Source organism: Thermobia domestica, chromosome 4 (assembly GCF_964235325.1).
Source record: "Thermobia domestica chromosome 4, izTheDome1.hap1.1, whole genome shotgun sequence".
Taxonomy (NCBI): Eukaryota; Metazoa; Arthropoda; class Insecta; order Zygentoma; family Lepismatidae; genus Thermobia; species Thermobia domestica.
Genome location: NC_137457.1, coordinates 287,088,584 through 287,112,535, shown reverse-complemented (window position 1 = coordinate 287,112,535; position 23,952 = coordinate 287,088,584). Strand labels below are relative to the sequence as shown.

The following is a 23,952-nucleotide window of genomic DNA, read 5'->3' as shown; positions in this document are numbered from 1 at the left end:
TTGATTCTTTCCAGATGGCAGTTAAAATTGATATATATTGAGACTAGCACCATCTATTAACGTAGCAATGATGTAATTGCTTGATGAATTCGTAGAGCAATGATAATGGTTCAAAGCTAATCTACGAAGTTGCCACATAGTGAAAATTTTCGGTTCTTCTGAAGAAGGCCTCGTAGAGCATACCATTATATATCATTTTCGCTTTACTTTGACCTGTAGAACAGTACTATGTTGTTCATGGGCGCCATTTTTAGAACACCCAATATATAAAATTGGTGTAGAAGATAAAACCGTAACAGTTTAAAAAGAAAAGAAATAAAGTAACGCAAGTCACTCTGGTAAAATGTTTTAACCTGGACTTCTGCTAAGAGCAGTTGTGCTCAGTTGTAATATTGAGAATTACAATGTATGCATCATTTTTGGACGACATCCCCTCTCCCTCTGTTAAACGCTAATAATCTAGTAGAATTTAACTTAATGAAGTTTTCTTCCTTGGTCCGTTTCTGATTAAAAAAAATAACTTAAAATTCAACTTCCCTGGTTCAGGATTTCTTGTTTTTTGCTTTTCCACTGCAAGGCTAAGAGGGTTGCCGGGTTCAATGCTTGTTAGGCTATTGCCCGACATTTAAAGCCATCTTTTTCGCATAAAGACATACCCATTTCTGCACATTCACCTTTAAAGAAAATAGAGCGTGTCCATAAAAAAATACTATAATACTTTAAAATGGTATTACGTGCTTTGGATAATCGTATTTAAATGAAACTGGTCACATTTGAAAGAAAAAAAATTCAAATAATTTTGTGCATGTCAACAACGAACAACAACGTCAATAATGGATGGAACCAAACACAGAAAAAGCATAAATTCACTGGGTTCATTGTTGGATATTTAGCAGCCAGTTGGTGTTTCTGCTGGCCACTTGGGAAGCTATTATGTTTCTGTACAGTTATGCCGTAATGTGCTAACATAAATTCATTCTCTTTCGTTGTGTTTTGTTGTTATTAAAGAATAAGTTTATAGCGGAAAATGATGATAATGTCTTCTATATGTGGCCGCCGAGGTCGCCTGACTCGAAAGTTTGTGACTTCTTTTTATGGGGTTACGTAAAGGATTGTATGTATATGCCCCCATTGCCTAGAAACCTTCAAGAAGTTTAAGTTCGTATTAATGCTGCCATCCAGTCCATTTCATCAGATATTTTGGAGCGTGTGTGGCGTGAATGGGATGTCTTGAAAAATGAAATGAAATATTTCAGTTTTACGTCCCACGGTTATGCCGGTTAGGCTAAAGAAGACGGTGATGATGAGAATAAAATAAGAGAAAACACGAGAACCCCGAGCACACGGTGTTTGTCTACCGCAAAGCCCATTTGGCGCGTGTTGGGATCGAACCCGAGATCCCACACACCAGAGGTAAATGCTCTACTACTGAAGAATCAGAAAATACCTACAGAAATTAAAACAGATTATTCAAAAAGCACGCCGGTTTTGTTACATCAAATTATGAACTTTATTTTTGCAAAACACACTAACAAAATTCATAAACATGTTCATCACACATTACGATTTCAAGTATGATGAATGACGTCGGGCATATGACCTCTACTGCGCTGGCATGCAATAACTCTGTTCGTGAAATTCGCTATGACTGCCTGACAAGTTTCCATTTGGATTTCGCCAACTACTCGTCGAATTTCCTCCTTTAATTCATGGATGGAACGGGGTTTATTGACATACACCAATGATTTAAGAGTTACCCCAAAGAAAAAAGTCACAAAGAGTTAAGTCGCATGACCTCGGGGGTCATTGATGGTTAGCATTACCCGAAATGAGGCGATCCGTTCTGATAAAACGTATTCACAATTAGCACATGTTGCACTATAGTAAACTGGTACATAGCTAGACAGAAACTGAAGAAATGCCAGAAATTCAGACTAAGGCGACAATCGGAATGTTTGTGGGTAGAGCAACAATACAAAACAATGTCGGCAACCGAGAAACAAAAATTTGCCAGACGATCCAAAACCGGTACGCTGCTTGAATAACCCTGCATCTGCATCGGCGTATAAGATACATTCCATTTTTGCACTTACTACGAAAGGAAGAAAATGTGTCCTATGCGCCAGCAACAGTTAGCCATTATACTTATACAAACAGAACTTTCCGTCATGGCAATACTTGCCAGTGGCAATAATTACATTAAACTGAAATAGTGAGATAAATTTTTACACTATTTATTGTGTATAAATACACAAGAATGATTTAGTTTCTATAAATTAACAATATTCTGTGTACACAAAAAAAATATGATAGTAAATAGATTTCACAAAACCATTTCTTTTGACCTAATACAAATTATACATTAGTTAAATCTGTACAACTTAGAAATTACATTTACAAGCAACAGATGATCAAATCTATGTAACTCAACGATGTCCACACAGAAACACGAAATCTCAAAAGTTATTTCAGCAGTCTTTTATGAGCTCAAGAACTAAACTTTTTTTTTTTAGTCTTGCAAGTTAACAAAAATATTCCTTCACTTATAACTTCCCACAATAATTTTACTCTCATTCTTTTATCATCGTTTTTCTTTCTTTTTAAGTGCGACTTCCTGAATAATACTTTCCTAAATAGCTTAAATTTTGAGAACAGGCTTGGTTTCTTTCTTTTATGAATTGAATATAAGCACAAAAATTTTGTTCAAATTGTCAATAAGTGAATCGGAAGGAATCTTCAAGAGCTTTGATCTTGGCCATTTGTTTCTTGAGTTTTCATCACATCAGGTAGGTCAGGAGGAGACGAAAACGGGGTCAGTTCCAAAGGTTCAAATTCGCCGTTGTCCAATCTGAAAAACACCACAATACTATTAATTCTTCTTCTACTAAGCGAAGTAACTCAGTTACCCCAATGTTTGATTTCCTGAAAAATTTTAATGAAAATATTTTAGGAGAAAAATCGGTCTCCTATACGTTGTTTATTGTAATAAGAACCGTAATACCTTAGTATCGATTTATTAAAATGTTGGTCAGAGAAGTTTACATGCTTGTGGCTAATTCTTTTGGCAATGATACCTCGGAAACCACAAGCTCTAGAAAGATGCCGTTTTCACTGATCGATTGTAAATTTTGTGCAACTGTTCAGTTCCAATTGAATATTAAAAAAGGCATTATTTCTTTATTACATCTTTTAGGGGTACACTTAAAGTATTGAAATTTTAAAAAGCATTATACCCTAGAAGCTTTTAAAAAGCATTCCAATAACACACAATTGTATACGGAGTTAGTATCTCTCTCCGGCGTTTGTTTCATGGCCAAATGATAATGAAAAACGAAGGATAACCATTTCTCCAGGCTAAGATAAATTTTAATTGTTTGGTGTTTTTCCCAATGAACACCATATATTACTGACATTATATTTAACTGTGTAATGTATTTGCTTATTACGTACTGCATGCAAGAAGAAAGAGAACATTGATCATACATAAATTAGAAACTCCAACCAGAAGTACGCTCAAATCTTGCGAACAGTGCGAGACATTGAAAAAGTTATCGAGAAAATCTCCCTTGTCGATTTTTATCAAAACGTCCATCACTTGTGTCTGTAAAGGAACATGTACAAATAATCTGCAGAATGACAAGGAGATTCATGCCCATATGTAAATGATGCGCGTAGAGAGCACAGGTTCATCTAGTGCTTATTAATATATTAATTACTATTTTATATCAAAAACTCTGGTGTAACTGACTACGGCTTTTATATACACAGAGTTGAGACCGACTAAAATCAGTATCGAAACTAAAGCCATGTCCCTGGCTGCTGTCACGTCCTTGAGAGCACTCAGCTGCTGTCACGTCTAGTAAACAAAGCCATACGCACACGCTAATAAGCAAAAGACATAACTGATTGGGACCCTACAAGGTGCATTCAATTTATAAAACTTCCCATTTTTTTTTACCTCAGAACTGGTAACAGATAGAAACGTGTTTCCATTATTATTCTCAACTTCTGCATGTGAGGCTACGGAATTTTGTTATTTTCGCCTAAACTGAGTTACTACAAGCTCAAGTATACTACTATTCAACCACAAATCAATAATGGAGTAATAATTGACTGATACTGTACCGAATGGCAAGTCCTACAGTAGCTGGACACTGTGCTTTGGCCACACTACAAGTAAGGCCGTAATCCTGGAGAGTCTTGTCGTCTTCCATTACTTGATTATCTTTGTTGAAAAGCTGCTGATTTTGTGGAGCTATCTTCAGAATACCTGTAAAGCATGTAAATCACAATTCATTCATTTGTGGAATATTGAAAGTTTGGTAAATAAACTTTAAAAAAAAAAATCAACATCTAACATTAAAGAAAGATATAAGCTCTTTCGGTACAGGAAGTAGGAAGGAAAAAGGACAGAAGCAGCTGTGAAGCGTCTAATTAGGTGTCGCCACAGTGCAAATTTTCGTTTGTTGAACTCTGAATTCTAATACGGTACAAACTGGATTTTGACAGAGCCCTCCCCGCTGATCCAGTGACTAGCGTGTGTAGCTTTGGTGCAGGTAGTTCCGGGTTCGATTCCCGATAGGAGACCACAAAAATTTAATTTTACATTCATTCACTTTCATTGAGCATCCGTCTCCTACAGGGCAAAGCCGAGAGATGTAAAAACTGATGGTTACTTCTCTGTTTCTTTTTCTTTTCTTCCCACAAATTTCCTCCCTATCTGATGAGAAATTTAACGAAAGAGCTTCTACGATTATACAGTAGGCGGCCACCTCTACAATACGGACAAACTTTTTCTGTCTCGGCAAAAAGCAAGTATATAATTATAACAGAGAACTCTCCGCTTACGGGTACGGACAGTCTTCTTTTACCTCAAGTGTTCCAGAAAGCTCTTAATAACGGACAGGGATTATTCTTAGCTCATACACACATAAGACAGGAAATAGTTTCTGCAATTTGAAAATAAATATTTTAATTGATCTCTTTAAGTGATTCAGTAGTTACAAACAAATTTCGATCAGAAACTTGTATTTGCAGGATTACATGGCAGACAACTATTCCTGACTCTTTCCTAAGGATGTCATAAGTCATCATGATTAGTTCTGTTTACATTTTCAGTATGTAACAACAATGTCATGATCTTATTGGGTTATTTTTAATATAATCAGTAACGAGTTAAGGCCCTTATACACGTATGACTTCTATTTGAGAAGAAAATGATCAAAGCATCATATTTTGCACTACACGCCCGTTTACAGACATCTCCCAGTGGTACTTTTGTTTCATTACAGAGGGAGATTTCCCGTCTATGATCCCAGTAATTCGAACACTGAGTTCAGTATTTCGGTATTAGCCTATAGCAGTTTCTCAACCTGGAGGTCGCGAGAGGATTTCGTGGGAGTCGCGAAGATAAGCGGAAGAGATAAATATAATTAGAATCTAATACCGGAAAATATTTTTAAATATTATTTTGAATTTTGTTCTGATAGGCTTATTTTTATACATACTGTTAAGAACAACAAAAAATAGGTCTACTAAATATTTTCCGCAGGTGCAGAGTTGTTTAAAAATCAACTTAAATGAAAGAGGTACGATATGAAATTAATGATAATTTATTATTTTTTTAACGCTGTGATATCGAGGTAATCACAGAACCAAAAAACTAATCCGTAGTAGCTATGTTGCGTTTGTTGCTAAATCAACAATGGACAAATTATTCTGTGGCAATAAAAGGAATTGCTTTCGTTTAGGGTCCTTTGTTGTTCTTTGCAGGACTGTACACGCACATGTGTGTGAGCGAATAAGTCTTTTTTCGGACAAGATGGCCACAATGAATGTAGATTTTTGGTATGGGATTTTATTTGTTTCCTAAATTCTAAATGTAAACGAGTTGCTTTTAATAGTTTTTGGTGATACTGAACACATACACAACAATTCCAAATTCAAGACACTGTAAGGTAACTCAAAGTGGCGGTCTCTCGAAAATTACAATACTCAATCACTTTTTTTTAACAACGTCCGAGTTTTTTTTTTAAACCAAAATTAGAAATCACTTTATTTTCTTATTATATAACCAAGATTTATGGAAGTTATGAAGTTTTAAAATTTGCAAACAGCCTCCATTCTGAAACAGTATGACGAATCGGATTCGATATTTGTAATATGAATGAACTCACCACATTTGGTTTTAATCCATTCGCTTTTAGGGAAGTTACTGTATCCATTATATCAGGTCACAAAATTTCAAAGTCAGACGCACTCCCAAGGCAATCCAAAAATGATAGTCGCCAGTATCTCTCACGTACACATTAAAAGAGCTCCCACTGCCTTTAGTTTGATAAAGTAATAGATTACATCAGGACATAAAATTTCCGTTGTAGAGACTTCACATTCCGTGTTTTCTCTCACTCGTGCGAAACAGAAACTTCGCAGCCCTATGAGTTTAGGCAGAAATCATTCCTACTGAATACTAAATTTTTAGTCGCAATGGCGACCTGAAATTTTATGCCCTGATTATATGCAAGAAATGGATTCTACTATTATGGAAATAGATAGATAACATGAGAACTCCGCAATAGATATATTACAAATCCCACAGAAGCTTATTACAAAGCAGAAATTATAAGGGGATCACTGGCAAGATGATGTGATGAAATGGGGATCGTGATAAGAATTAGATTGAGAACCACTGGCCTATTCCTCTCTGTATCCGCTACTGAGAAGTTTCAATGTATCATATTATTATTATTTTCTGGAAGTAATTTGTCCTCCATGGTCGCTTGCAGATTCCTTTCCTACAACTATATCTATATACGGGTGGCCTTAATTTTCGACTTACGGGGCTTTTTAATTTCACATGGTTCCATACCAAATCAAAATAACCCCTGAGAAAAATTTTGCTCAATTGCACGTATAATACAGAGTGGGCCATACTGATGCGACATATTTATGTTTTCAATACTACGAGCAACAAGTCATGCACGTTTTCCATATAACTTATCAGGAAGTGTAAGGATGGAGTTATTGATACATGTTTCTTTCATTGTTGCAGGGAATAATCGTAATATGGAACACCATAGAAATTTCGTACGTCGTGGAGACGTTCTTCAGTAGTGAAAGCACCATCACCACAGCACAACTGTGTTTCAAACAATATCTTAAGAAACGGGTAGCACCATCCTGAAAGGCCATACTACGTGCTGTTCACAACTTTCGTGAGACCGCAAACGCGAACAAAAAACAGTCCCCTGGGAGCAGGGTTGGCTGGTTTAAACCAAGGTGGTTTAAACCATGGTTTAAACCAAGGTTTAAACCAGCTGGTTTTTTCAAAAAAACCAACTGGTTTAAACCAAAAAAACAAAAAATGTTCGTAAAAGTGTAAGTGTTTGTAAAATCTACATGAACACACATTTGTGCGTTATCACGTTTCACTCCCGTATATTATTCGTATTATATTCAGACCTAAATTCCCCATTCATTACTCAAAAAGATTATACTACAAAAGCAACTTTTGTTTAAAATAAGTTTATAAACGTTTATTTTGTGATTTTTTTTGTAGTTATTATTGTTAGGTAATTGCAATCGAAGAAAAATTCTAAATATTGTTTCGTTTCAATGTTTACTATTGATAAAATACATCGAAAATGCCGTACTTTGTGTGTGTGTGTGTGTGTGGGGGGGGGGGGTCATACAGACCTCACGAGAGGCATTTAGTGAAATAAGTATCTTTGGTATCTATTTATGTATAAATGAGTCTGAGCCAAAGTGGACTCAAATAATTCGTATCTTTATTCACTTTTCTTATTGATATGCAGATTAAGTCGGTGTATTTCTTTAATTTGGACCAATAAAAGTCGTTATTAACTAACTTGAACTAAATTAGTTCTTCTGTACTTCGTAGTACTTTGAAATTGTTCATGTGTAATTCTGTGTAATGATTTCAGTTGTGTAACTGTTTATCTTTTTGTCCTTCTGAAATGACTCTTGACAGAGATCAGTACAACGTTTTTTTTATCAGAATTCCTTCGTGAGTGAGTCGGCAGACGTATCGCATTTGTGGCCAATTAGTCCTGGTTCCGAGTTCAAATGGAGGACAATTTCTCTCGGATGTAACTCGAGAAGCGGTTTTTATTCCGCTTTAAGCTTATGTGACCCCTTCCAGCATAACTCGGTTGTCGCATAATAACATCAAGGCGAAACAAACTTATTTCTGTCCATATATGATATGAATATATAGAGCAAATTATTTAAACCATAAAAACCTGGTTTAAACCAAAAAAACCGGTTTATTTGGTTTTTTTAATAAAAACCATGGTTTTTGCCAACCCTGCCTGGGAGAACTCGAGCTTCACACGCATAGTGCACTGAACGTGTGTCCAATGCCATGGACGAAAAGTCCGAAAGTGTAAACTTGGTAATTGTGTCGTCAAATGCATATTCCAAGGACCAGTGTGCAGCGAATCCTTAAAAAGGACTTCCAACTGTATCCATACAAGCTACAGGTTTTACATAATTGTTCAACCATGATAAGGTTCAACGAACCACATTCTGTGATTGGCTAATCAGCAAAGGTGATGACTTTGTGCATGCAACATCTTAATACGTTCAACGAAACTCATTTCCACTTCAGTGATTATGTCAACAAACAGAACTGTCGATTCTGGGATGGACAAAATCGACAACTGTTGCATGGAACACCACTGCATAGTACCAAGGTTACTATGTGGTGTGCAGTGAGTTATGCCTGTATAATAGGTTCCAATTACCTATTGCTTTGTATGTTGATAGTGGACTAGTACCAACCTCAAGTAATTAAGAAGGTGAAGAATGTCTAGCAGAGTGAAGAGTTCAAGATCACCTTCAAAAATGCGACTTATTGCTTAGCCATAGAAACAGATAGACAGAACAATCGCGACATTAAGATAAATCTACAAGCATATACTCTGAAAATTCTTCGACGTTCCAATTCTGACAGATGTAGAGTTGTTGGAATTCCAATGATGAAGAATTCAGATTCCCTTCAAGAAGATAAGAAAATATCAGTACCATTTCCTTATCGTCAGGCGGTGAGAGTACTTATGTATCCCGTTTGGAACTAGACCAGATTTAGCTATTAGCATAGATGTTCTCTCCAGATCACTAAAAATCCATCAGGAATAGACGTTCATACTGAAAAGAGTATTTAGCTATTTAGCAGAAATAATTGGTTTAGGTATCCTGTATCATTCAGAGTGTAAGCCTGAGTTCTGGAGTGTTATAGTGACTCGGGCTTCAGTGATTGTAAGAACACAGGATGCTCAACTACAGGACTGTTACATGCACAAGGTGTAATTTGTCGAATTAGTCAGAGACAAAGTATAGTTATTACGTCGGCTACAAAAGCAGAATTATTGGCAGCGAAAGAAGTAAATTGGTTAAAGAGATTGATTTCCGAAATTTCACACTTAAAGAATATACCTGCTATTCGTGTTGACCACTCCGATGCTGGGAAATTGTTAAAAAAATTCTTGACTTCACAAAAGAACGAAACATATGAAGGAGAGTTACGTGTACAGCAGATCTGATGAAGAAACTATTATCAAGAATTAGGTTAGTCTTTTTCGTGAGAAGATTGGATTACTATATTAGGTTCAGTTAGGGTCATTTTCCTTTTACTTTTCGAATTAGTTGTATCAAAAACTTTGTTAACAAGGGGAAGTGTTAATAGTGATTTATTTTAATGTTTACGTTCATAGCGAAGTATTAACCAAGTTTTTGAAGCTGCTCCTATTTACGTTATATAGTTCATTATTCTACCGTTAGAAAGAGTAAGATGTTAGTTAAACGCAAGAAGTCGTACATACATACACACACATACATACATACAGGAATAGATATAGACAAAGACAGAAGTCCAGTGGCGGGTCTGAAGTGTTGTAAGAGTCGAGTAAGAAGATATCAGCGTTCTCACTCTCTTTCCCCCAAAATTTCCAGGACTTTGACACAGGAAGGTGTAACAGGATTGGAACTGTAGGTTCAAAACTCACAACAGTGAAATTAAAAGTACAATAGTGTATGCAGTGAATATTAATGCAAGTACAGTAATAATACACAATAATTAAATATACAAAGAGAAGCGTTTTTTTTCCCTCCCAACTCCCTTATAGCCACCCGATTTACCCACATCCAGCACATGTATTTTCATTCTTTCTACATGACATTGTAATTATGCATCGAACAAATTTACAAACAATAAAAATCTAATTTTCGTACATAGCATCTTCATTGCGTAACACTGTGACAGATATAATTAGGGGGAAAAAAGGAATTATATTACAAGTGTTTTAACTAAGTATATAGTTGGGTGATTTCCTCATCTATAGACATAATCTCTTTCTTCTTTAGCGAAGCTGCTCTACGGATAGCATTTGACGTTGTCAATAAAGCAAAGCAATACTTCTGATCCGCTTCATGTGCAAGCTGATTTGCTTCGGTCTCCAAAGCTTCACTTGTTTCTATCAATTTCCTTTTCTTTCCCTGCACTTGACTTTGTTTCAACAGTCTTTATTTTCTCCAGCTCTGCCATATAGCGCTGCCTTGCATGAAAGACATGATGCAGCATTTCTTTCGTGATGCTGATTGAAGTAAGGTCTTTATGGGGAATGTTATCATACACCAATCTATGAAAAACTGATACTGATACAAAGAACAGTTTCTGGAGGATAGTGCTAGTGAAGACAGCATCCAAGAATGGGTTGACAGACTAGTGGATGAAAGAAGAAGAGAGAAGTTTTCCCACGCAACCACTCTGTTGGAAGAAAGAAAGCCCACCAAGCACCGACACATGCAGGATCATGACAAATTATTATTCATCACAAAAACAAGAAAAGCAAACAAAAACAGCAATCAATTAAAATCTTAATTATAATTATGAAAATCTGACATTCAGTATTTCCGTAAATTTCAAGAACAGAAATGCATTTTGAAGGCCATTTCCAGGACGAGTGGGGACCCTGAGATATTGACGAAAAAAATAGTGCATACGAATAAAGAAGACTAAGTTACAAACAAGAAAACTAGAAAAAGAAAGTAGTTTATGGTTAGCAATAAAATAATACACTACAGGGAAATTTAATTTTAATGTGACTGCGAAGGTTTGCCATTGGGACGTTTCCATGCGTACTACACTCTGGTGGGAACTGAATAATAAAGCAAGGGTATACTTACAAATTAGTTACGTTACTCTAAATATGTTGACCCTTTACTAACAAATTCGTGAGACACAATTAAGCAGCTCCGGAATGATTTTTGTCAAAGTCGTGAAGTTGACAAACCACACTTCGACTGAGACGGGACATGACGTTTGGGCGCGGACGTTTCGGCGCTGCCGTTTGGGCGCGAGGTACATATTAAAAATCACAATTTACGACATATAAAGTAAGCTAGGCACTGAAAACTAAGCGCGAACCAAGATATATACATTTCCTACACTTCTGTTTTTATCTCACCTCATTTATCTGTATATTTTCTAAATTAAATAGTTTAATGTGTTTGTGGTATTTGTTGCCTAACCTCGTCATGGACTGATTTTTCGCTTGTTCACTATTCTTGTACTTCTGATCTAATGATCTAATTTTTGTATTATATAAGAAAGCTAGAAAATGAAGGAATCAGACGAACTGTTAATAATGCCGGGGTGGTATCTAATTTATAGGTCCAGGCCGCTTCCTTCCTTCCCTTTTCCCGGATAGTGTGCTCCCTCAAACGTGACGGGCTAAATGGCCTTAGATGCCGAGAGCCCAGAAATCTAAAAATCCTAAATCCTAATCGAGTTGAGGGAAAGATGATAATACAGGGTGTCTAAGACATTGAGTTTAGGAACTGCAGTATGCCGTATTTCTGGTATCACTTTTTTATATTAACATTCCAATATAAAAAACAAAACTTAACACACTTTTTTTCGTCCCATTGTAAGCATTTAACCTGCATTAAAGAAGGTAGCGAAAGGATAAAAAGAACGATTTCAAAGTGAAAAATAAAATCTGAAATGAAATCTTTGAGTTTTACGTCCCATGGTTATGCCGGTTAGGCTAAAGGAGACGGTGATGATGAGTAATGAATGAAATGGTGGAATGAAGAAAGTGGGAGGAAACGGGAGAACCCCGAGAAAACCCACGCACACGGTGTTTGTCCACCACAAAGTTCACTTGGCGGGGGCTGGGATCGAACCCGGGACCTCAAGCATCAGAGGTGAACGCTCTATCACTGAGCCACCGCAGCCCCCATAAATGTGAAAAATATTGTTAAGTGTAAATATATTGGTCATTTAGCCACTAGAAATGTGTTTGACATTCACACTTATTGCATAACTACAGTAGAAGGCCTGTTTAATTTTTTTAATGGAATAGGCTCTTATGTATGTAATGCAGTCAATCATATCTAGTTTGGTCTACTTACCTTTGGTTTGAAAAGTTATCAAATAAAAAGCATACTTAACTTTGGCTGACACTTAAATTTACAAAATTTAATTGTTAATTCAGTTTTTAGAATTTTGAAATTCCAGTATTTCTAGTATGTAAAACAAAATCCAGTATAATTCAAGGACTTCCACTACAGTAGACACCTTGTGATATCTTGATTCGAACTTAGTACTCAGCGCCTAACATAATGACTTTTTAATTTAACTCGCGCCCAAATGGCTTCGCGCCCAAACATCCAGTGCCCAAACGTCACGTACCGGACTGAAATATTGAGCTCGACTGCTAGCTGTCGGCTTGGCCTCTATAATTTGGCGCACGACCTCGTAATCCGTGATTTTCGGCCTACCTAACCCTGGCAGGTCGGCAAGGTTCTTATAACCCGACCAAATATCTTGAACCATTTGGTTGCTGTGTTGTAATCAACTCGCCCATCAATTTTCGCATAGGCTGTTTCCACGGAGTTCGGGCCAGGTCAAACTCATGAAGTAAAAGTTCCCGAATTAGATTTGCTGCACCTTCATTTTTGCGGCTGCCAAATTACACACGGAACGCAGTACTGAACAAACTAACGATCTATACCAGTGCAAGAAAGTATGTTCGACGCTTCAACTGTTTTCGTCATGTGACATACAAGTCTCAACGATGGCCGTATGCCAATATTTTAAGATTTAACTATTTACACTTGTATTGCAGTTATATGCATTACCTGTACGTCCAATATCTGCCGTGCTCTTAAATGTGACCTTTGACTGTTGAACCTTATGCTCTAGATAAATAAAAACATTTTTACTACTCCTTATATTCATATTAAAATTAGTTTTTTAATACCCACCTTCGATCATTTTCTTGAGCTCGTAGACGGGAGTTGTATCTTTTGCATCAGTAAAAATTGTAGTCTTTTTACGGCGTATCATTAAAAACACATCCTAAAAATCAGAAAAGAAAAGCATTACACAAAAAATTCCAACGAATACGAAGTATACAGTACGGTTAAAAAAAAAAAAATCACTAACAAGATAACATAAAATATTAGATTTACTCAGCGTAAACTCCGTATCTTCTAAAAATAGAATGGAAGTAATCGTAAAAGAAAAATTAAAATGTGAAAAAAACAGGTTTTTAAAACGTAAGAAGTACGAGGGCAAGTCAAGAAAGACTTGGACTGAATTTTTTCCCCGGCAGTTCTGTTAACGCTGGAGCTTCATAGTTTGGCATACAAGTAGGGTGGGTCTTGCTGTGCATATATATAAAATGTTGTTAAGGAATCATTGCATGTTTGGTAACCACGACTTTTTATTGCAGGTGATGTTCTGCGCCGCCTCTAGAAGTCGCCTGTAGAAGAAATGGAGTCATTACGAGATGAACAATTTGCAGCTATACGGTTCTGCTATCGCCTGGGGAAAAGTGCAACAGAAACTCTAGGAATGTTGAGAGCAGCCTACAAAGATGACGCTCTGCCACGAAGTACCGTGTTCTGGTGGTTCAAAGAGTTTAAAGAGGGCCGAATGACAATCACGAAAGCTGGTGGACCAGGTGTATCAGTGTCAGCTGTTACTGAGGTGAACATTAACACGGCAGCAGTCATTGTTAGAGAAGATCGCCGCATCAGTATCGACGATCTGGCAGCCGCACTACGCATATCTCATGGCAGTGCCTTCAAAATTTTGCATGACCACCTCCACATGAGCCGAGTGTGTGCGCGATGGATTCCGCGACTCCTGACACCAGAGCAGAAGGCCGTTCGAGTGGAGACTTGCAGGGAGCTGTTGCAAAGGTTTGAGGATGGTGGAGACGCCTACCGCACCGTGCGACTTTTTTCTATTCCCTGCCCTAAAATCCAGACTGCGTGGACGCCGCTTCTCCGATAATTCCGAGGTTCTGAAGGCATCGGAGGCGGTTTTGAAGGACCTCTCAAAGAATGGCCTGCGACACGTGTTTGAGGACTGGAAGACTCGAATGAAAAAGTGCATTCAAATGGGCGGAGACTACTTTGAAAAGGATCATGTGCCTGTTGCTGAGTAATAATAAATTGCCTAGAAAAAAAAATCAGTCCAAGTCTTTCTTGACTAGCCCTCGTACTAAGAATTAAAGAGTAATGAGTTTCGGGCATGTTATTTCAGCTGAGGAATACGACACGATCATGTTATTGGGTCATAGTCATCATGTCATATTTCTCAGCTGAAAATAGCACGTCAAAACTCTTTGCTCTGCTTTTTATTACCTTCTATGTTCTTGAGCATGGTAGTTTGCATTTTTTTCTTTTTTAATTGTAATGGAAAGAACTTTGCTCTGAATGGCGCATAAGAAACGCTCTTTTCGAAAATAATGAAACACAACTGAGAATTTCATACCTGCGTTTTACGCAGCAATAATTTTTCCTAGAGATGCACCAAGAACTGAGGAGTACCATGAAACCGTTCGCACAGATGTTTTACGGTATAAGATTTTTATTTCTTCTTAAATTTAGCGTTCTACGATTATACTCCACGACTAAAGGAGGTGGTAATAATGAACAAAATGGTGGAATGAAGAAAACAAGAGAAAACGGAAGAACCCCGAGTACCTCCCCCCCACAAAACGGGCAGCTAGAATGGAACCAGGGACCTCTAGCATCTGAGATAAGCGCGAATCATTAATCCCCCGCAGGCTCACACTTTTATTTACTGTTATTACACGATTTATAAGTTGAATTTTGCTCAGAGAAAAGTGTTTTCTTTCAAACATATTGCATGCCAAAGCATTAGAACAGTATAGGATAAAAAATACAAATTATATATAATCGACCAAGAATCAACATCATAATAATTACTATTTAATTTTTCAGCCAAGGCTGATATATTTAACAACTCAGCCCGGTTCATCGATTTCGAAGGCGGATCAGAAAAATGGATCAACTAAAATAATTTAATTCATATCCGACAGCAAATTAAAACAATCGAATTTATCCGACATCTAATCTACTTTCGTTCTGGAAACGAACAAATATACGCTTTTCTCTTTTCGTACTGTTACTAATACCCAAATAGCAATGATCTTCAAATAATGACTACTACTACGTGCGCCATTTTGTTAACAAAAATTGTGAGTAACCATTTTGTATTAAAATATGGCGAAATGTGATTTTTTTCTCCATTTTATACACATTTTCTAGCTTCAACTTCTAAAGTATAAATATATATTTTATTCAGACAGTATATATTTTACTTACTATTTTCTTTAAATAAAATCATTACAGTGTTGTCGACACCTACGCAAATCCACTGAACTGAGTGATGTATTACACTACTTTATACTTTGACACAAAATTGTGGCTCTTTCCTGCTACTTATTACTTTGGATCGTATTTAAAATACTGGAAAAAGACAACCATGTCCTGAATGCCAAAAATTATTATTCGTGATATTTTTCCAGTGTTACATGCCGTTTGGCCACTTACGGTACTATTAACTAATATATTATCTACTATTATGCTTACATTTGACTCAGTCACTTTTTCTGTATTCGAATCTGTACGAGGCATACTTGACCGAGATATGAAAAAAGTACGGGATAAAGCTCCGGGCTGAATGCCTCCTCTATAAGGCATTGTTAGTCAGTAGGCTCCCTTAACCTCTTCTTCGATTCAAATGCGGCTCTCACAAGTTCCGCAAGGTCGCACGCAAACTAACGGAAACACTCGATTACGTCTTTACTGTCACGATCTATCAGCGTCATCACACACTGCACCGATTTGCAGTGTTGCCAATATAAATATTTATAGTAATCTGCAAACGCAGGAATGATATTCAGAACAGAGTATTTTCAAGGTATTTTTATTATTGATAGTGTGAAACAAGAACGTTGCGTGTTTTTTTTAAAAATATTTTATTTAAAAGTATATTTTTGTGTAACCTGTTGGATGATGAGTTAAGCTATTGATACTTTTGAATAAAAGCAAACCACTAACTTATTTTGTCTTCCCCTTTTTCTTTCTAATGTGACGGAGAATAAGTGACAAGGAGGTGCTTTTTTTTTTTTTTTTTTTTTTTTTTTTTTTTTTTTGTTTTGAGTGCATACTGCAGTTACATTGTAAAGTTTCCTATCATTATTTTTAACTTTCAAAAACTATATACGAGGGTAAGCCAAAAATTATCTGCAATGTTGACATAACTATTCCTACATCGTTCATACTGATCACTGTCCTCATTTATTTTATTGTTATGCTGTAGTGGTCATGCTGTGAAAGTTTGATCCTAATTCCTCCATTTGTCTTCCTTTTGTTGCAAATATATCATGGCCGCTCTATTAGAAGTTTGCACCAAACAGGAACAACACGCAGTGGTCGGAAGGTGTATCAGGGGCCACAATGCATCAAAAACTTTAGGCACAATACGGGAACGGTGTCTTGGTGCAACAGGCTGTCTACGAATGGATTGAAAAATTCAAAAATGACCGCACAAGCAAGGAGGAGTCGGACGATCATCTACGGCCATAAATAACAACAACATTGAGCGTGCACGTGACATGGTTCATGGTTCTGCAAGTGACTACTGATCAAGTGGCACATTGTCTGGAAATTAGTCATGGTTCCTGATACGTCTTCCGACTACAAAAACTGGATCACTGGTCGTTGTTCCTCTTTAGTGCAAACTTTTCATGGAGCGGCCATGATCTATAAGCAACAAAAGAAAGACAAACGGAGGAATTAGAAGGAAACTTTCACAGCAAGACCACAACAGCATATCGATAATATAAACGAGGACAGAGAGCAGTATGAACAGTGAAAATTGCGGATAATTTTTTTTTACTTACCTTTGTATATCAGGGGACTAGAAGTTTAACCCTTTTTTTCACCTTCCACTTTAGAGTATACTAAAAGAAATACCTCTTTAGTCGTACTAAATTAAAGAAAAAAATGCCCACGCGGAGTGAAAAACAAATCGTCAACCTCTGGCTTAAAGATATACTTAACAATAATAACCCAGAAATTTTACACTTCTAAATCACGAATTCAAATGTATCTCTAGCTTTTTACATCAAAGCTACGAATTCCACCCCTAAAAACTTCAGGCCTCGGAAAATCAGATCGGCATGGTGAGTAGAAGTGAGTCTCGCTTAGTTAATTTGGGGTAAAAATATATGTAGCCCTATATATTAAACTGGATTTGTATTATTATCGGCCTAGTTCAGAAAAAACATCACTGAAATACTGATAAAGGAATTAATGTAAATCTTGGTACAATATCATGCAGAATTTCAATAAAAATCGCAAATATAATTTTCACGTTCTGTTTCAATGACAGATGATCTGACAACGATTACTATCTTCAATTGTTGTCCAAAGGTTTTACTGGACTACACATCCTAACGCAGAGGAATTACCGTCAAAAGCTGCAGAAAGTTTCTTCTTTTATTCAAGAATGTGTTTGACATTTTTCTTTAAATTTGATTTTATTCTTCACCGCGAAGAATACTTAAAAAATGTCACAGAACTTGAAACGCTGAGTATAATATGAATAGGAATAGTTTCAAAAAGTCTTCATTTGGGCTTCGGGATGATCACAAATCACCCAGTATTTTGTAAGTAGCTCTTAACTCTACTACCCTCGCGAAAAAAGCTGTAAGAATAACCACAAGAAAACATCTATAATACACGTAAAAGATAGAAACGAGTCTTAGGGGCAGGGTTTGAAAAAACCCAACCCACCTGGGCCCATGTGGGTTTTTTCGGGTATTTTCGAAATATTTCAATCTCTTTGGGGTAAAATGTTAAAATATGATTAATATTTCATGAGTGTCATTGTCACAACTTGCAACAACTTTCTATTCACTGCTCTTTTGAAAAAATTGCCGCCATTTTGAAATTTTATATTGGATAGCCGAAAAAATCTATACAGCAAATTTAGAATGTCTTGTGCTTCTACCCTCAAAATATCAACTTAAAAAGTCCAAAAATTGCACCTTGTAGCATGGATACCCGCTATTTTTAAAAATGGACACCATTTTGAAATTTTATGCCGCAAAAATATATACAGCTAATTTAGTCTCTCGTCCTTCTACTTTGAAAATTTCAACTTGAAAGACCTAAAATTGCGCTTTGTAGCGTGGATATCAGCAGCGGCGCAAATTTGTCTTCAACATTGGGGGGACGGGTAAGACGGTATATATATATATATATATATATATGCGATGTACAAAATGTTTATGAAGGCGAAAAACAATGCTGAGGAGGATTACCCATGTCGGTCCCGGCGTACTCCACAGGGGACATAATATATGACGACATTATTATTGCTTTATAACTTTAAAATCCGACCGGCAACATAGAAAACTGTTAACAAGGGATGATCCAAATATGATCATTCCCTGTAAACAGTTTTCAATGTTGCCAGTCTGATTTTAAAGTTGTAAAGCAATAATAATATCGTCATATTTTATGTCCCCTGTGTGGGACTCCGGGACAACATGGGTAGGGGAGCAGAGTTGTCTTCAACATTGAGAGGCGGTCAGATTTGAGGATTATTCAGGGAGGTATCAATTTCATCTCACTTTCCTTTGTGACAGTTGGACACAAATCATCACATTTCTTCCTAAAAGACACATTTCCAATCTGATTATTGAGGGGGACAGTTCCCAGATTGTAGGGGATATGTCCCCATCACCCCCCCGGGATTTTCGCCAGTGGATATCAGCACTGGCGTCTCTGGCATGTAAAATTTGGGGGGGACATCGAAGAAAGTGATGCTACCTATCCCAACCTATTTATTATCTTCGATTCCATTTCTTAACTTTTTGCTTACCTTCACGGATCCCCTAAGGTATATCAAGATCTCTGATATAATCGTTCCACAGCCTGAATAATATAGGCCTATTCCAAATATAATTATTTATTTATTTGTTTGTTATTCTGTCGTTAGTAAATAAATTAAATTAGAATGAAATATTGAATATTTTGTACTTCAAAATATTGGGGAGGGACGCGACCCCCCGTCCCCTCCGCCAGAAACGCCTATGGATATCAGCTATTTTTTTTTAAAAAAAAAAGCGCACCATTTTGTAATTTTACGTTGGTATGCTGCCAAAATCTAAACAAAAAATTTATAGTGTGTCTGGTTTGTATCCTGAAAATTTAGAAGACCGAAAGTTGAACACTGTGTGGTAAAGGCAGACAAACTAACAAATGTAGATAAGAGTCATCCTAGGAGCCTCAGTGACGTTCGCCAAATATGAATACCAAATAGCTATATTAATTTAAAACAAAGACATAATTCATCAAAATGTCTTAAATATTTTTCAACGTAAAATAAATGGTCTTACTGTTGAAGTTTACTTTCTATGCTTTGTGCATTCAATTACGGGAATTACCCGAGCACTTGTTGCAAGACCGTTCTTTTCCGAAAATTAATTTAAAACAATTAACAAAGATAGGCCTATAATTCATATTTTATAAAGTAAATGTTTCAAAATGTCTAAAATGAAATGAAATATCCTCCAGCGTAAAATAAATAGATTTATTGTTGAAGTATTCACTTTCGATGCTTTGTGGGCTCAATTGCGGGAATTTCCGGAACACTTCTTTCACGACGGGTTTTCCCTGAAAATGCAGCTTGCTTTACTGTACATCGAAACTTCCATTAATACTGAAGTTTGAATGCAGCACTTGAAATAGTAAGCATTACGTAGTCTTCGGAGCTCCAAGCATTAAGCTTCTTTATTTTGACAAGAATTTTTACGTTATTGATAGTGTTGATTCTACAGAATGCTTATTTGAAGGGTAGCAACGAATGACTGAACTTAACTGTTGTTGGAAAACCAAAGTTTACTGAATACTTTTGTTACCATCAAAGGTAAGAAATAATACTAATAGTTTTACTAATGCATTTACATATTTACTGTTAGTACCGGCACCTATGACCTTAAACCCGTCGACGTATGAGGGATAACGTCCCTCGGCGGTGCCGAGTCAGGAAACACACTATTCACGGAAAGTATTTTCTAAAATATAAAATCGCCTACTTTACTTCAAATAGGCTATAAGCATAATCCACATTAATTTGTTCTACAATTATCTCAAGCTAAGGTGAGATTCTTTCTATTTATTTATTTATTTATTCATTCATTCAGTGCATTTAGAGCTTTATAAAGGTCTTATGTTGAATATTGTTGTCTATCTTAACATGAAAGCATATAATTCGCCCAAAGAAAGTTTAAAATCTGATAAAAATAACTTTCAATGTGATCACCTTAGTTGTACCAATAGTACACTAACAAAAAAGTCAAAAACCCAGGTGGGTTTTAAGATGGGTTTTTTCAGGTGGGTCCAACCCGAAAAAACCCGGTGGTTTTTTTCGGGCTGGGCCCACTTGGGCAAACCCTGCTTAGGGGACATTAACTATTTCAATCAGACGAATAAATGCACACGGTTATTCCCCAAAATCTAATATTTTTCAGACAGTCCAAAACGTTCTATAAGCTGAGTATTTAGTACACTACAAGAATATCAATACTCAGGAGAACAATACAGTCTTAACAATACGGAAAGTTACCGCCACGCACTAAACAGGAATGTGGAAGACTAACGTGCGATGTGCAACCGCGTCAGAATTACTTCAACTTGTATTAATGTTGTTGTTTTCTCGAATATCGACATGTCCAGGCGCCCATCAGACAACCACGACACAGTCCTGTTGTAGTAGCTGATGGCATCTATCAAGAATAATATATTATGTACAAAGGTGTGTTTACTAAAGACATTCTACACGCTCTGAAAGTCAGTTTATCCGCTAAATGAGCTGCCCTTTTCCATGACGAAGGCACAATCAGCACAGTTCTATGGAACCATCCGTACACAAAACATTAAAACTGTTCTTCAAAAGCTGGTATTTCTGGGGACATATTTGTTGTTTGGCATCTGACGACAACTGAAGATCGAACTTAGGCGCAGTCAACAGCCGGGCACAACTCTGTAGCAATGAGAAGGCAATACAAAATAATTTTGATAATACTGTCGTAGGCACCGACGTATCGTGTGCATGTAGTACGAGGACATATGTAGGAATATAATTTGATAACGAATTTGTCCGGTATTTCTCATAATTTAATGTGTATAATAGGCAAATACATGTATGTGGAAAATTTCATGTCAAAAGAGCAGTAAATAACAACAATAAAACAAAAATAAAACTTTCTTGTCAATCTAGCAACATTTTGTTTTACTCATTTTAATTTTCGTATTTATAATTCTTTTCCTATGAAATTTTCCACAAATATACGGTACATTTCCCAATTATACACATAATATCAGTATTAAAAGTACCCTGCAAAATCATTACCAAATTATATTCTTACAAGAAGACAGTTATAGGTATGCGACAATCATTTTCGACATGAGTGTATATATCCCCGAAAGAAAATGAGGAAAATAAAAAAATATTAGTTATCAGAACAAACGCATTAAACATTTCTGAAGAGCACGAATAGCAAATGCAGTAGCAAGTGAGAGCAGAACACAACTGAAAGAAAAATTTAAAATATCCGTAAAGTGACAGAATTGATTAAATCAAATTGAATTTGAAAAACCCCTCTATTAAATTCTGGAAGATACCTACCAGTGGACATGATAAAGTGATTTCTTTAGCCATGTCATGCAAAAATCAACGGATGATAGTGGGAACGAAGTGCGTGTGAAAAAGAAGATTGATTCTATTTCAGAGGAGAATCCAAATGTTGATGTGGGATTCTCCAACTTTGCCGAATTGTACCTAAAACACTAAGCTAAAAGTAGTAGAACACACTATTTGCGAGTCTTACCTGCCTTGTACTCATTCTTCCTCACAAACTTAAATAAATTCTCCAATTGACCCGGTCAATTTCCTAAAATTGGTCCGGCGATACGGCACTTAACCCCACAAAAGAACCAAACCAACTTATCGTAAGGTGGCCACTATGGGGGTGAATTTCTGAACAGTGTACAAAAGCTGCATTGTGTTTACAAGTGGAATGTTACTGGTATGAAACCATGGCTATTGTTACTGAAACTCGTATCATTGCCAAAAACCATCTGTTTCCACTACCTTCACTTACGCGCGTACCCTCCGTCGGTGACGCGCCTGCTCCCTTCGAACGCACCCGCGGGGGTTCTTCCGTGGGCCCACCGGTTTCGCTCTGTACGGACTCGGTTGGATAGCATTCGTGCCTTTTAGTCGCCACCTAGCATAGGATGATTTGTGTTTTTTTGTACTGTAGTTTCTATGCTATACATCCGGACGACGTATTATCCTAATGGAACGTGACAAAATGTAACGTAATCTAATCTAACCAAGCGTAATCAAATGAACCTAATTTTATGTACTTTCTTAGATTTTCATTTGGTCCCGATATATACAGTACAAATGTCCTCATTTGAACTGGTCATGCGCAGCTGGAGCGTATATTAAGTTTTTATTTCTTTGAGTGGATGACATTTTATGGAACTGCACGTCCACCGGGTATCCTATTGACATTATTCATACTATCTTCCCAATTATTGCACATGAGTTTGTTTCTAAATTGGGTTTCAATATCATATTCTTGCCCTGATTTCTGAAATTACTTCTTTGTTAACAATAGATTTTGAAGATCATAATTATAGATACCATCGTAATAACCTACAACAAAATTTCTGTAATTAGCGTTGTATGCCTAGTATGTAACTTGTTACACGGGAAAATTGGTTTTGAAACAATACATCAATTACACATGTAATATATCATCTGACAGTATAAAGAAGTTTAATTTACTTGCTTTACAAGACAACTGAAAAATATATCACTGTACAAACAATTGTTCCGCTTAAGCCTAACATATCAACAACGTGAATATCACACTAAATTGAACGTACGTTATTTTTAAAAATATATTAAATATGTATTTTATACATGGAAAAACAAAATATCTTTGCTGCATAATTTACAAAATTAACAATACGTACCATTACAAAAGTTCTTGTGTGGACTTCCACCAAAATGAAGAAAAATTTTCAGATTCCTTAAACAACAGTTACTGTATTCCTTGACCAATTACCTGAGAAAGCAGACGTAAGGTTGGTGAGAACAGTGTTTCCATCTCCTTGCACAGAATATACAACAATTAACTTATTTAAAACAAGAACCGTTAAACTGTATGTTTTTCTTTTCTGATTAATATGTATTCTAAGAATAAAGGCTTAAACCATGGTGAAACTAAAGAGCGTAAAATTATTACATAATTACTTTCCAATGTTCTGGGGCCTCATTCTATAGCGGTTTGTGTCATCGCAGTGCAAAATTTACGTTGTAAAATGCAATAATCTGCATAATTATTGTCATTTTCTTTTTCAGAGTTACATAACTGACGGGCCCGCAATGCGCGAAGGGGTCCATTTAAGTTTCGAAGATTAACTTTGTAATGTTAGAATGTTAAAATTATGTGATGTTAAATAAATATAATGGCCGTATTCAGTCATTTGACTTGTGATTAGTGTCATACCAGGGGCGCC

At 36.4% G+C, this 23,952-nt stretch overlaps 1 protein-coding gene across 1 annotated transcript; it reads right to left on the bottom strand.

The window, feature by feature from the left end:
- Positions 1-2,661: 2,661 nt before the first annotated feature.
- Positions 2,662-23,562, bottom strand: EloB (transcription elongation factor elongin B). Its single transcript, XM_081756065.1, has 4 exons — positions 23,407-23,562; positions 13,291-13,384; positions 4,126-4,270; positions 2,662-2,848 (listed from the first exon to the last, which is right to left on the bottom strand). The coding sequence occupies exons 1-4, from the start codon at positions 23,407-23,409 to the stop codon at positions 2,737-2,739; spliced, it is 354 nt and encodes a 117-aa protein (XP_081612191.1). The 5' UTR covers positions 23,410-23,562; the 3' UTR covers positions 2,662-2,736.
- Positions 23,563-23,952: the final 390 nt, after the last annotated feature.